We start from the raw sequence: 15,434 nt of genomic DNA on the forward strand, positions 1-15,434 counted from the left end.
GGAGCTGGCCTCAATATTACTAGCTGTGTGGCAGGTGTATTAACTTCAGTGTTCTCATCTGTAAAATGGGAAAATAACAGTTTTCAGGGTTCAGTGAAGAGTAAATGACCACGTGTATGCAATGGATGCCCTTAGATAAGGCTTGGCAAATAGTAAGTGCTCAATGAGTGGTAACGATTCTTACTATTATTATTATTGAGTACTGTTTGGGATGAGTGCAGTCTGCCCACACCCTCTTCCCCTCAGGGCTGATGTTATTGGACCTAGAAAACCTCCAAGGCTCATTACCCTCCAGGCTTATCCACAGGAGAGTCAGATCAAAGCAGACTTGAGCATGGACACTTTTATCTGGCAGCTCTTTAAGCACATTAAGATACCACTGAGTAGGTAAATCGGCATCCTGTACAGAGCCATTTGTTGCACCTTAATGATTGGCTATGTCAGTGATGTCAAAACAGGTCATTATTCACGGAGAAGTGCCCCCACGAGGCCCTCCGCCAGAAGCTCAGCTGCTTGCCAGGCAGATCTGAGCAATCCCTTTAGCAGCTGCAAACCCCGGAGCAACCGCCCTGGGGTCACGCTGCTGCAGTCAGTGGAATTCAGGCCTCAATAATGATTTTTCCAATTATTTGAGGAAAAAATACTCCATTGTGATTTTTTAAATTGAGATAAAGGGAACTAAAAAGTGCTGCTGTTCTCTGAGCCCCATCGTGTATGGTTCTGTGCAAGGCTCTCCACTGGCAGCCTTGCAGCTGGTTGTCATAAGAAGGCACTTACATTTAGGGAAGCCAAAGCTGAACAGCAGTGACTTTCCCAAGGTTGCAGAGTGAGCTAGGGCCTAGCTGAGACTGAAATCTGAGTTCCTGGACCGACCCCCAGGACTGTACACTTTCTACCCCACCCCACTGTCTCCCTTTGATCCCAACCTTAAGTACAAAAATCCAGGACATGATGCTTAAGCCACACGGCCTTACTCAATTCTATGGATTTAAATGTGTGTACTCATGTGTGTGTGTGTGTGTGTGTTCATTTGCATGACGGTGTCTATTTTCCCAATTTAATCACAGCATTCATTTGCATAGGGATTTAAATTTTGTGAAGTATTTCTACGCTAGAATCTCTTTTGGTCTTAACAATCTTACAAAATAGCTTGGACAAGGATTATGATTCTTAATTTACAGTTAGGGAACCAAAGCTCAGCCAGAGAAATAGCTTAAGCAAAGCCTGTGGCTAGATTATGACCCAGCTAAGGGTTGGGTTCAGCCCTTCTCTCTCCATACCTAGCTCCATCTCCACTGGTTTGCACCTGACCCCATTCCCCCATCACCTACACCTGTGTGGGGTTCAGGGCATATGCTTAGAAAAGGGAAGAGGAGCAGAAGGAACCAGAGGAAGAATGTAGAAGAAATTAAGGGGAAGGAGAGGCAAGTCAAAAATGGGGACAGGGAGAATCAAAAGGATAGGAAAGAGACTGTGACGGTGGAGGAAGAAGCTGAGCCCTCTGGTATGAAGCTCAAAAAGTCAGTGCTGTCCTATTGAATGGAAGGGTATATGGGTAATTTTTCATGCTGAATTCTCTTTAAGGAAAAGGTAGAGTCTTCCTGCCCTGGTGTGAGGAGCCACACTTGGGCCCAGCATCTTTGGATTTGAAGCTTGACACCCAAGTCTCAGGCCCACTTTGTGTTTCTCTGGCCCATGAGATAATCAGAGGTAACTTTAGTTTCAGGCAAATAGTATCTGAAAGATGGACAGTCTTCAAGCCTGGGTTTATTTTTGAACAAATTATAACTTCAAGGCAATGGTTCCCTAGACCTGGTTCAATCAAGGAAATGAGAGTTGTGGCGCCTCTTAGGTGCTATGTAGACATGGTCCCATTGAACTCCAGCTACCCTTTCCAGGTAAGTCTCATCACCATCTTATAGATAAGGTAATTGAAAAGTTAAATACATTGCCTAAGGACATACAGGCTGTGTCTCTCTGCTAAAATGTTTTCTGATATACCCTTTTATAAAGCTCATAACATCTCCCTTTGGAAATTCTCAACCCCCTTTTTCTATCCTCTTTCCTCTGACACAGTAAGATGCCCTCTAGAATAGGCTGATATGAATTTCAATTCCATGTTTACCATTTACCGCTATGAGATTTTGGGCAAGACAGTCAATCTCTCTAAGTTCTCCTTATCTATTAAATGGGCTAGAATTGCTTATCTCACAGGATGTTCCTGCCCTTTGTGTAGTGAACTTCGCTTTGGACTTTTACACTTCTTTGCCTCTGTCTAAATATGTCCATTTGATCTCTCATTCTTTCAAGGCTTTGCTATGCATCTAATCACCCACTCCCTGCTAAGGCGTCCAATCACCCACTCCCTGCTAATCACCTACTCCCTGCTAAGGCATCAATGGACAACAAGAGCTTCATGCAGGGATCAGAAAACTTTTTCTGTAAAGAACCAAATAGTAAATATTTAGGATTTGAGGGCCACATAATCTATTGAAACGACTCGACTGTGCTGTTGTAGGGTAACCACAGGCACGATGTGAACTAATGAGCGTGGCCGTGTTCCAATAAATCTTTATCTACATGCACTAAGCATAAAACTTTGTATAATTTTAATGTGCTATGAAATATTATTTTTCTTATTTTCAACGATTTAAAATGTAAAAACCATCTCTTAGTTCACAGTTGTACAAAAACAGATAGTCAACCAGATTTGGCCTATAGGCTACACTTTGCTGACTCCTGGCTTAACACCTGATTCCTGCAGGAGGTATTTTCATTTTTCAGGGGAGATTATCTATTAAAATAAAAGGTTGACACTGCAATGGTGGAACCTTAGACACCCTGGCGGGACAGTAAAAGACAGAACTGAGGGCGAGAATCCTTCTTTACTCTGTCTTTCTGGCAATGCCCTGGGCCCACTTTCCAAGCAAATCTGGACACCTTCTTGGGCTTATCACCCTCTGATTTGAAATCAATGCCTTTCACTAGTAAAATGTAAGCCAGATCCTCAGTTTATTTAATAACCCATCTGACTTTTGGAAGGTGCAAGGTGACCAGCTGACCCCTGGGGACTGGGTGTTTATCTCCTCGGTAGGGTGGTAGCAGGTGACAGCTGCAGAGGGAACTGGGACATACACTTGACAAGGTGTAGCAGGGTCTTCTTCAGCCCCAGACATGCCCAACTGCCATCTTTGTCCCTTTGCCTATGGAATCTCATGAGATTTGCCTGCAAATCTAACCTTCATGCCCACTTTAACTTGAGTTTGGAGTAAAATACATGACTTTTAGTACTTTTGGGGGAGTGCTCCACCTGAAAGTGCACTCAGAAATAATCATTCTTTTCTGCTGGTCTCTCTCCCATGAGTCTCTGCATTCCAGCCACCATCTATGTGGTTTGCCGAGGAGTCCTTCTTCCCTAAGATACTCTTAACCACATGGAGGCAGGAAAGCCTCTGCGGCTCCCCTGTCCTCAGGATGATACAGAAGGAGGCCCTCCCTCCATGACCTGGTCCTCAGTTGGCCAGTCCAGTCTTCTTCCCCCTGCTCCAGCCACATTGTGCTCCTTTCCACCTAACACCTGTTTTCTAGTCTGGAATACCCCCCTCCTCTCTGTGCTAAAGCCCAGTGTTTTTCTAGATTTAGCTCCACGAATATCTCCCTGGGGCTCCTGCCTGGTTCAAGGTTAAGTATCCCCTTTGTCTTCCCACAGTCCTTCCAGTGCAGACTTTATCCTCAGCATTTCTATCATCTCCTTCTATACTCGGAGTCCTGGTAGATCCTACCCGTATCCCCAGCCTTTAGCACACAGTAGGCCTTCACTAAAGGGTTAACTAATTCACTCCAAAAAAAATATTTCCCACCAGGTAATATGCATTCAATTTCAGTGTCTCTCACAATGCCAATATCTATGAGCAACGAATCTAGCCAGCATTAGAGTAGTTGCTGCTAATCTAATGCTGATTAGATGCTGTCTTTCTGCCACTGTCTTTTCAACACAAAAGTGTTAGACACACTCAGGTGTCTAGTAAGCATTTTCTGCATGGTCTTAGTCAAAGTGAAGTTGGTGGAAGCAGCCAGACCTACCCTAGACTTATTAAATCAGGATCTGCATTTTACCAAGATCCCCCCTACTGACTCATGTGCATGTTCGAGTTTGAGAAGCGCTTCTCCAAAAGCTACCACCCTTCCTTCCTAATGAAGGATCTGTTTGTGGGATGGTGGAAGAAACAGTGCAGACCATTTGACGCACCTGGAGAATTATTCAAAACCCAAAGAACAGAAAGGAAATGGTTCAATTATGTGGCTGCATCTCTCTTTCTTTTCCTTTTAAATAGGACATCTTACTGGGAAAGTAAAAGGAACCAAAATCGGTTGGCCTGTGGGAGAAACTCTTCCAACTGGTGGTGGTGTGTGAATTGCTGCTGAGCAAGGCGTAATTAGCTGCCATGGGATCACACTCATGGATGAGGCGATCAGACAAAGAAGGGCTCCTTGGGGGCTGGAGAGCTGATGCTTCAGTCTGGGGAGCCTCAGACACAGAAAACCTGGAAGTCCAGTCAGCAACACATCTGGGGAAAAATAGTGAAAGCCCACGAGGAAAGTCTCTGGTGGCTCTCTTCAAAGGGGAATAATTTTGCATAAAGGGATAGTGAAATACTGAACTTTGGGTTCATTCTAGTAGAACAAATAATGAATACAAAATCTGACTTGCAACATTAAAAGGGAAAATGTACCAAGTAAGTGTTGTGGAAGACAATCTTTTCAGCTTGAAACAGAAAAAGATGGGCCAAGGGATTAAAAAGAATAAAGGAAAGCATAAACAAGGGATGCATTTCCCCAAAGAGTATAATGTAAAATAAAATAAAAACTAAACAAACAAACAGAAAAACCCCAAACTAGCAACTGAATTACAAACGATCTTCTAAATGACAGGTCACTGCCCCTGTAAGGGGGGTTCAGCAGGGACATGTGGCTAAGCTCAATCTCTGGCTGGGCCCACTGCTGTTACTGCCACCCTCACCCTGACAGCCTCCAAGGGTACCACATCCTCTGCAGTGCTCTGGTCCACAAAGGGACACAGGTCCTTCTCCAAGTCATCATAGCACACACAGGCCCAGGCTTGGGTAATTTCATTCAGTTGACAAGACGGAAACACTAAGAAGACCAAACTGTGTCCAGTGTATAGTGCCCAGGTGATGGGTGCACCAAAATCTCACAAATCACCACTAAAGAACTTACTCATGTAACCAAACACCACCCATTCCCCAAAAACCTATGGAAATAAAAAAAAAAAAGAAAAGAAAATAGAGAAAGCTTAGAAACACTCAACTTGAGACATGTGCATACTGGGATCCCCACAAGGCCATCTAGCAGCCTGTTTAGAGGATTCTCCGTCTCTGGGAGTGTCTGTAGCCCTCTTCTTACTCTATGTGTAATGAGATCCATGCCCAAGCCCTCCACCATCAAGCACATATATCCAGGAGACTCAAATCTCCATCTCTAGCCCATACCTGTCTCCTAAGCATCAGATGTGACGATCCCACTGCCCACTAGACATCTCTGGCACCTCGAATTGATCTTTTCTCTAAAATGGACTCTTCAGCTGCTGCACATAATTCCTTCTCCTTCCATGTTGCCACCTCAGCGACTGGCACCATAATCCATCCGGCGGCCCATGTGCCAAATGGGAGAGGCAGACCTATCCTTCTCTTCCTTATCCAGTTTATCTACCACGGTCCACTGAGTCTATCTACTATTTCTCAAACCTGTTCCCTCTCTCTCTCTCTCTCTCTATATATATATATAGAGAGAGAGAGAGAGAGACAGTCTCACTCTGTCACCCAGGCAGGAGTGCAGTGGCGCAATACTGGCTCACTGCAACCTCCACCTCCCAGGTTCAAGTGATTCTCCTGCATCAGCCTCCGAAGTAGCTGGGATTGCAGGCATGCACTACCATGCCTGGCTAATATTTTGTATTTTTAGTAGAGACAGGGATTCACCATGTTGGCCAGGCTGGTTTCAAACTCCTGGCCTCAAGTGATCCGCCCGCCTTGGCCTCCCAAAGTGCTAGGATTACAGGTGTGAGCCACCGTGCCCAGCCCCGTTCCCTCTTTAAATGATGCTTTGTAGACAATAGCTCATCTGCTAAAGGTGGAAAATACCATATAAGACAATAAATAGTAAAAGTAAAAACAGTACTCTTAGAACTCAAACAGGCTATCTGGTTCCACAGATGACCCCTTACTCATTCTTTCTTGCTGGGCCCCATATAACATCAGGTAACCATAGGTCCTTACTAGGAGGACAACGTTCAAAACCTCTCCTTCCCATCCTAACTACTCTACTAAAACCCTGCCCTTAAAGACTTCAAAGATAGCTTTTGTATGTCATCTCCTTCTTACTCCCTTAAGACAGTCAGTGCTATAGACTAAATGTTTGTGTCCTCTCCAAATTCATATGTTAAAACCTAATCCCTTAAAGAAAATGTAGCTCATATATATACACCACGGAATACTATGCGGCCATAAAAAGGAACAAGATCATGTCCTTTGCAGGGACACGGATAGAGCTGGAAACCATTATCCTCAGCAAACTAATGCAGGAACAGAAAACCAAACACTGTATGTTTTCATTTATAAGTAGAAGCCGAATAATGAGAACACATGGACACAGGGAGGGGAACATCACACAATGGTGCCTGTCAGGTGGCAGGGAAGAGGGAGAGCATTAGTATAAAATAGCTACTGCCTGTGGCGCTTAATATCTAGGTGATGGGTTGATAGGGACATCAAACCACCACGGCACACGTTCACCTATGTAACAAACCTGCATGTCCTGCACATGTATCCCAGAACTTAAATTAAATGTTAAAAAGAAAGACTGCAAATTCAAAAACCTGGCATGAGAGGTAGGATGCAAGCCCGTCATTAGCATGCGACCTGCTGCAGGTGCATCACTTTCCTAGTTCCTAATATAATTTTTCATCCCTGAAAACTAGAGGTACCTCTAAGCACACTGTGAGTTCTCAAAGCTCAGAACAAAACAAAGAGAAGTAGTTCTCCCTTCCACTCACACACGTCTGGCTTATGCTTTGAGCCATCTTCTTCCCTGGCCAACTGAGAATGGGAGTGTTCCCTTCAGCAAAGTTCCATCTCACTGGAGAGTGAGCTGACCATTATCACCTATTCAGAATTACAACCTCAGAATACAGCAGAGAAGACAAAGCTCACATAAGAGCAAGATGTATGTGTCTGGCACCCTGGGCTTGTTTTCTGGATGCGAAGCCTTCCTTCCTCCCCTTGCTGTAAGCTAAACCCTTGATAAGCCCTACCCTGCCCATTGGTGAGTGATGCTAGCAAACACACTTTCAGTTCATGCTTAGGTGATGGATGGAAACTTCAGTGCCATGGGCTGCAAGAAGTGTGGTTCTGCCCTAAGGGAGAAGATAAGACCAACCCACAGAGAAAAGGCAGGAATTAGGAAACCATAGCCTTGGTAGATAATACTTTGGCCAAGGTCTGAAAGGCAGACAGCAGAAGAGCCGGGGTCTGAGATGTCCTTCTGTGCATAGCTGGGTAAGGCCAGCAGCATTCAGAGAAAGCCTCTTCTTGTCCTGCCCATGGAAGGGGCAATTGTGATAAACAATGAGGGCCATTGCCCTGGGGCATCACTGAAGTCTGAGAGCAAGTCCTCATGGGCCCTGAGAAGGAAGGACAGGCTCCAGCTGTGGGCAGGTTCCCTTACTCTGAGAAAGCTCATTGGAAGAAGCTGGCCGCAGTAAGGACTGGGTAACATGCTGAGTGGGAGTGTTTGCGGGAGGCAGGAGCTCTTGCGTGTAATGGGTTGGATTCACTATGCTGCAATCCCCTCCTGCTTCAAAGGAAATGGCTTAGAACAGGTACCAGAATTCAAACTGCCAAAGTGCATTTGCTTGGTTACTCCAGTTGCTTGTGAGAAGTCAGTTTGGGAGGGGCCTCTGTTCTCCCAGGGGATTAAGTGGAATTATGTCTGGCAAATGCACACAGTCCCCTCTCAGCTGGATCTGAGGGGGTTGAGGCTGATTGCAGCTCCTCACCCTGACCTCAAAACCTCAGCCACCAACACTCCCCTACCACAGGCCCCTCCAATCTTGCTTTCCACACCTCTCCAGTCACAGCCTTCTCTGCAAGCCAAACTGCTCTCCTCATAGTGTTCATTGGTCCCCTGAATGTCCTCCCCTCTCTGTGTTCCTTGTCTATTTACAAAGTGCAGGATTTACCCCATACAGGCTCCATGAAAAGCCAAGCCTTTCCCCCAAGGCATTTGATGCCCACTCACAGTAAGGGGCAGTCTGCATCATCTGCAAGTAGCAAGCAAGCCAGTAAAACACGGTTCATTCCAGTTTGCTCTACACAGCTGGGAGAAGGGGTAGGACAAGAGACACACAACTCAGACCAGTTGTGGTCAGTTCTTCCGTGGAGAAAGGTGAACTTCCAGTTAAGAGGCTGCAGCCCTGACCAGGGATATAAGAGAGAATAGGCCCCAAGATGAGTGAGTAAGAGTGAGGGTTGTCCAAGTGGAGGAATGAAGTGAATTAGCAGGCTGGGAGGAGGAGATGAGGTTCCTCTCTAGGTCTGGGAGCTGGGACAGGAAAGGTAGAAAGGCCCTACGGCCTGCTATACATATCAGAGAGCCTGGAGGGCCTATGTATGATCTGGAAGCCTATTGGGGCAGTGACTGAGAGAGGCGACATCCGAGACTCTGGCTCTGGATGCCCAACACAGTTTGGCAGTTTGAATTCTTGTACCTGTTCTAATTCATTTCCTTTTAGGCAGGAAGGAATTGCAAGGGGTAAGCTGGGGGGGGGAAAAGATTAAGGATGAAGAACTCATTGTCAGCTTCTGCCACTACAGGCTGGCAGCTGTTGAGAATAATGCTCAAAATCCTGAGGAAATTGAACACTCAAACAAAGGATCCTTAGCAAAGCAATTTTACTTCTGCGCAGAGGGGTGCTTCTCCTTGGCCAGTCGCCATGAGAACACACCTGAACAAAGGGGCAGGAGAGCCTTTATTCCTGACGCAAGTCCTGCCCCTGTATCCTTTCCCCATTGGCCGGGGTCGGGTCACACAATCTGAACTAATCCCGGTTGGCTAAACATTTGAACTTTCTTTAGATAGGGTGGGCACGTAAGGGGAAAAGGGGAAGGGGTGTCTGCAATGAGCTACAGAGCTAGTCTTCTTTCCAAATAAGGAAAGGAACGTGAGCTGGCACTGATAAGCCTGCTACTGTGGCGTGTCTGGGCATGTAGCAAAGGCAGAAAGGAAAAAAAGAGAAAAAGAAAAAACGGGTCGGGGTGGGGGTACTACGAATTAAAGAATAAAGGATTGATCAGGCTATTTGAAGAGAAACCTCATCATATCCCACACAGCTAAGGCAGGGAAGCCACTATGAAGTAGTTGATTCTGATGTTACATGTGTTTAAATCACTGTGCCTGACACTATGAATGGATGCAGGGAATTGTCTCTTCCCTGCTTTCTTTATGCCACAGAGAGGCACATTTTTTTAACCGAAGTTTTGCTGACCATTCCTCCATCGTTAAACACTTGCTAAGTGCCTGCATCATGTCTGGTTCTGTGCTGGGCACTGGAGACACAACAGCAAATGGGCACCAGCCTTGCCCGACAAGGTTTGTCCAGAGCTGCAAACAGCAGTGTGCACTATAGGGTGGTGCTCAACACATTCTTCACATGTAGAGTTAAACGTTGTGACCAGGTTTTTCCTTGCGTACATTTAATAAGTACAAATTCTGTTAGGAAATTACATTTAAATATAGGAATAAAAATGTAATCACAAATCTGTAGGTGCCTCATTTGTCAAAGTCAGAGAAGCATTGGGACTATTCTCCTGATATAGCTGTGTGTTTTGCTTTTCCCACTTAAATTCTCCTTGTGAACATATTTCATTCATACAGAGTTTATATATTCTTTCCAGGTTTTCTCTTCAAAGGCCATACCTTCATTGGAGCTAATCCTCATGAGTTAAAAACAAAACAAGGTGAGTACTTCTTAACTCATATACCTTTTCTTTCATTCATCCATCCATTCATTCATTCAATGACTATTCTTGAGCACCCACCATTGGCACTAGACACTGCACCAAGCTTGAGAAATTCAGTGGCGAACAAGACAGAATTCTGTCGGCAGGTTCCTCGTGTTTAGTGAATTATACCCAATCAGAGCTCAGGCTCCCTGAGGCTGGGAAAACAAAGTTTCCCACTCTGGCTTGTCCTTCTTTCTATGTCTCTTCCTTGATCCTAACAGACTGACACAAAGATGACTCTGCTTTGTTCTTTACCTCTCATGTGCCTTACCTGTGGTTCCTCTACTGAGCATTTCATCTTTTCTACTTTGTTCAAAGGCAAACGACTCCAGCTCTTTCCAGAGGTGGGTTAAATTACCCCTTCCGATCTTTTCAGTTTTAAGTTTTAGGGAGATCAAGTTGTGCAAGGGCGGAGTGCTTTGAGAACTGCCTTCTGAGGGGAATGTCAGGCAGCTTCTGACACAGGTGTCCTTACTTTGTACCATGATGTCCTGCCAATCTGACCCTGATGAATTGGATTAGGAATGAATAACTGACTAAAAGGCAGTCATTCAAAGACTGACCAGAGATTTATAGGGTGGTCTGGCATCAGTCTTCCCTACAGGGATGTGAGTGACTAACACCAACTCTTTCTAGGGAATTGAAGAATTAACGATAGCAGAGAGAGAGAGAGAGAGAGAAAGAAAATATGAGAATATAAAAGGGAGGCAGAAGCTTAAAGACACACCAAGAGAAGGCAGTACACAGAAATGAAGCACTTTATGAGTTATGAGTAAGCAATAGCCTGCAGCATCCTCAACACATGAAGTAGAGACAGGGACTCTTTGGGCAGCCAAAATAATGGTGCAGAGATAATTCTAGAATCCCTGCTCAGCCACCAGATCTATTGGCATCACCACTAAAGCTATTATTATTCCACAAATCACTCAAATCTCTGTAAGGTCCATCTATGCAGCTGTCCTCACCTTCCTTACTTGCCCTTAGTTCAGTGATAAACTCTATTATCTAAGGGCGACCTAAGCATTTAGTTTTCTTTGCATTCTAAAAGATCTAAACTGACACAAAAATCCACCTCCATCCAAAGCCATTGCTTCTTCATTCCCAGAGACAACATTTTATACACTCCCTAATCCAGAGTCTGGATTCTGGATCTCCCACCTCTGTTTGTGTGTATTCTGTGTGAGCACAAAGAACATGACGACTTTCCCCAGGTGTTGATCCATGATGCAAAACTTGAAATGCATCAGGTAGACCCAGCACCCTAGGGTAAAGTGAATAGGCTTGCTGGCAATTTCTCCTACATGCTGTGAGATAATTACTATTGATCAAAGATGTCATGAGATTTGAGAAAGGGAGCACTGGACAAACTGGGAACATGAGGTTAGAGGAGATATCTCTGACATTCTCGGCTGAAAAATGGGGATAATACATCACCTAAGAGTTGCGATAATAAGCAAGCTACTTTATTTCTCACAGCAAAGTGACTGTACTTTAAAAAGTTATGTGTTGTGATGATTTGAGGACAAGTACACCACTTTCTATACACCAGACCATGCTGCCTTCGCACAAGACTGATAAAACAGGCCCACCTTGCCAGCCGGGCTTGCAAACTGGCTTCACGTCCACCTGCACCAGGGTGTCCTGAGCGGCAGGCTTCTGTCCACAGTCATAGGCGGTCACCAGGATCTCATACTGGTGTTGTTTGTCATAGCTCAGCTTCTCAGTGTTCCTGATGTTGCCTGAAGAACAGAGATGTTCAAAAGCATTTCAGGTCAATTTAACTACACTGTACTTCTCCCAAATCTCTTCTCCACTCCACCCACCTTCACAAGAAGAAAGTGACCCTTTTCCTTATCTCTTTGTAAAAACAAGGGCAAACAGGAGCACGGCTCCACTTGTAGCCTGCTTATGCTTTGGTGGCAAATTCCTGGGAACCCACTGGCTGAAGCCACCTAGCTGCGCAATAGGACTGCCAGGGAATTTCGAGCACACGCCTGAAATCCAGCTGGCTTGTGTTTATAAGTAATGGGCTGCCAGAAGACTTCCTCCTAAAGTACAGCCATGTGATTGTGTCCCTGATGTAGGGCAAAGACCATTCATCTGCAAGGATATCTCTGGGAAAAAGATGGAATTCAGAAAATGTCCTGACACATATTTTTTAACATCTGGGCTTGTTGCCAGGAATGTTCACTGCCTCATCTCACATTATTTTTGCTACCAAATAGGAAGTAAAATCAATAAGAAAACGTGTGACCTCCCTTCTGAAAACATAGAATAACACACTTTTTGCCCTGAAGAAGACATTTTTCTTCTCCAAGAGAGACCAAGTAACTTTTTTCTGAGTTGTTTGTGTGTTTTTGCTCCTGTGGGTTTCATATTATGGTTCTGAAATAAATATTTGGTAATTAATGAGCAAAATTTTAATTCATTATTTTTGCTGAAATAAAATTTTAGTTTCAAAGAACTAATAAAGACCTAAAGTGCATTTACAGATGTGGTACACATCTGTAGATTCTAAGAGATTAAAATATTTTGCTGAGAATAATTTCATTCCTACTTTTTTTTTTTTGGCGGCAGAGTTGACAGCAAATTAGAACTCAAATGTTATCATCTTTTACCAGAAACTAAATTTTAAAAATTGAAATTCAAAAACAAATGAACAAAATAGGCTGGGTGCAGTGGCTCATGTCTGTAATCCCAGCACTTTGGAAGGCTGAGGTGGGTGGATGGCTTGAGGACAGGAGTTTGAGACCAGCCTGGCCAACATGGTAAAACCCCATCTCTATTTAAAACAACAAAAATTAGCCAGGCGTGGTGGTACACATCTGTAGTCCCAGCTACTCAGGAGGCTGAGGCACAAGAATTGTTTGAACCTGGAAAGTGGAGGTTGTAGTGAGCAGAGATTGCAACACTGTACTCCAGCCTGGGTGACAGAGCAAGACTGTCTGAAAAAAAAATCAACAAAATAAACAAAGAGGTAATGGCTGACATATATATATATATATTTTTATATTTTATATATTTAATATATATATTTTATATTATTTTAAATTTTTTAATATATTATATTTATATATATATTTATTTTTTAAATATAAATATAAATATATATATATATATATATTTTTTTTTTTTTTGAGACAGAGTCTGGCTCTGTCACCCAGGCTGGAGGTCAGTGGCCCGATCTCGGCTCCCTGTAATCTTCCACCTCCTGGGTTCAAGCGATTCTCCTGCCTCAGCCTCCCAAAGTGCTGGGATTACAGGTGTGAGCCAACATGCCCAGCCTGACTCAGGTATATTTTTATATTTCATCAAAACTAAAGAAAAATTACCTAAATAAGCTTTCTTCTAATTGCTATGTATTGTTTATGCATATTGAAAGAACATGGAATGAAACAAGAAAACTTGGAAAATTAGAAAAGTCAAATAATGCTTTAAAGATTAAAAAAAAAAAAAGGTCCACCAATTACACAATATTAGTGAAACAGTATTGGTACCAGGCCATGAGCAGGTGCTGCACATGTGAATCTATGTGAGGGTGGGAGGAGCAGGAAATGGGAAGGTGAGGGTCTGAGACAAAGTTCAAGTAACTCGTCCTGGATGCTGGCTGATGTCCAGGAGGGAATATGAAGTTGCCGAAGACACTGGATCAATAATTAGAATAATCGGCCGGGCACAGTGGCTCACGCCTGTAATCCCAGCACTTTGGGAGGCCGAGGTGGGCAGATAACAAGGTCAGGAGTTCGAAACCAGCGTGATCAACAAGGTAAAATCCTGTCTCTACTAAAACTACAAAAATTAGCGGGTTGTGGTGGCAGGCACCTGTAATCCCAGTGGCTCGGGAGGCTGAGGCAAGAGAACCACTTGAACCCAGGGGCAGAGGTTGCAGTGAGCCGAGATCGCGCCACTGCACTCCAGCCTGGGCCACAGACTGAGACTCCGTCTCAGGAAAAAAAAAAAAAAAAGAACTAGAATAATCTATTCTGCTATCTTCTCTGGACTATTTCTAAAAATACAGCTTCATCCACCAATTTGAGATAGAATTTAGTTAACAAAGTCAGTCAAAAATATCTGAATAAAAACATGTTTGATGTGTTTCTAGCTTAGTGGCTGGTGTTCGGAATCCCTTTCATTTCTCCTCAATTATTGTTTCCTTCTCAGTTCTGAGGGCCTGCACAGGTCCGGAATGACTCAGAATTGGTTGGTAACGTTCAAACTTATATGTGGTTATAGTTATCACAGGGGCGGAATTCTGTCAGGTGGAAGCACTTTAGTATAACCATGAAAAGTATATTTTCACAACATCACACTGAATTTTGAAAAAAAAATTAACTTCTTTGAAAATTAAATGGCTCTGAAAAGATACTCCTCTTACAAAAGGCAGGCTCAGAGTTTACAATGCATACAACATTAAGCAGACCAAACACTATTGATTGTGGTAGAAAAATAAACACACAAGCTGCATCCTTGGCTCAATTTGTTGACGGTCTACTTCCATAACAAGTCTTAATGAAACTGTCTGAGAAACTAATTTACCTTCTCCACCACCACCAACTTTGTGCATGTGAAAATGAGTTTCAAAGCACAGAATTTGAAGCATTAGCACTAAACTGAGGGTATAGTATTGTGACCAATTGTTGCATGGAAGAAGGTCATAGTTCAATAAGATACACAGTTAAAATTTTTTGAAAGCTCAGAAAAGTCACCTGTTTTGCTTCTGTTAGAATTGTACCTTTTTCTCCCATATTTGAATGATTTTTCTATCACTATCTTCTCAGGAGACCTAATCCCACAGTTAACCATGGTGAACATAAGTCCCTGGAGCTATTTCTCCAAAGGAACTTGAAAAATTCACCTTCAAAGAACAACCGGTCCCTACCATGCATATTAGTTTAGGTATTTTTTTTAAAACGCGGAGAGTGGGGGCTGAGGGGACGAAACAGACATACTGGCCAACACTCTTCTAGTAGAATTTAAATTGGAACAACCTGTCTGGAAAGCTACTTGGCAATACATGCCAGTCAGTTTGAAATTGTTTATACCTTTTGGGAGTGCAATTCCTCCTCTAAAAATTGATTCTGGAAAAATGATACAATTGCAGATACATGTGCAAATATGTTCATCTAGTATTTATTGCACTGAAAAATAGCCTGACACTATAAGGGAAGAGCTAAGTATAATGTCTATGCATAAGATGGATTGTTGTTCAGTAGTAAATGTGGTGATTATAAAGAATGTTTAAAGATGGGGAAAATACATATAATTAAATGTTAAGTGAAAAAAGGGAGGAGAGACAAATGCAAGGATATTGTGGCCCTAATTTTGTTTAAAAACTTTACAGAAAAACTATTGAAA

General features: G+C 43.4%; 1 protein-coding gene across 1 annotated transcript in view; it reads right to left on the reverse strand.

Moving 5' to 3' along the window:
- CLSTN2 (calsyntenin 2) overlaps nt 1-15,434 on the reverse strand; it is a 642,375-nt gene that overhangs the window by 128,543 nt on the left and 498,398 nt on the right. The window contains exon 5 of the mRNA XM_030816738.1: nt 11,669-11,818. Within this exon, the coding sequence (XP_030672598.1) occupies nt 11,669-11,818 (150 nt within the window). The remainder of the gene's footprint in view (nt 1-11,668; nt 11,819-15,434) is intronic.

The sequence above is a fragment of the Nomascus leucogenys genome, chromosome 8 (assembly GCF_006542625.1).
Source record: "Nomascus leucogenys isolate Asia chromosome 8, Asia_NLE_v1, whole genome shotgun sequence".
NCBI lineage: Eukaryota > Metazoa > Chordata > Mammalia > Primates > Hylobatidae > Nomascus > Nomascus leucogenys.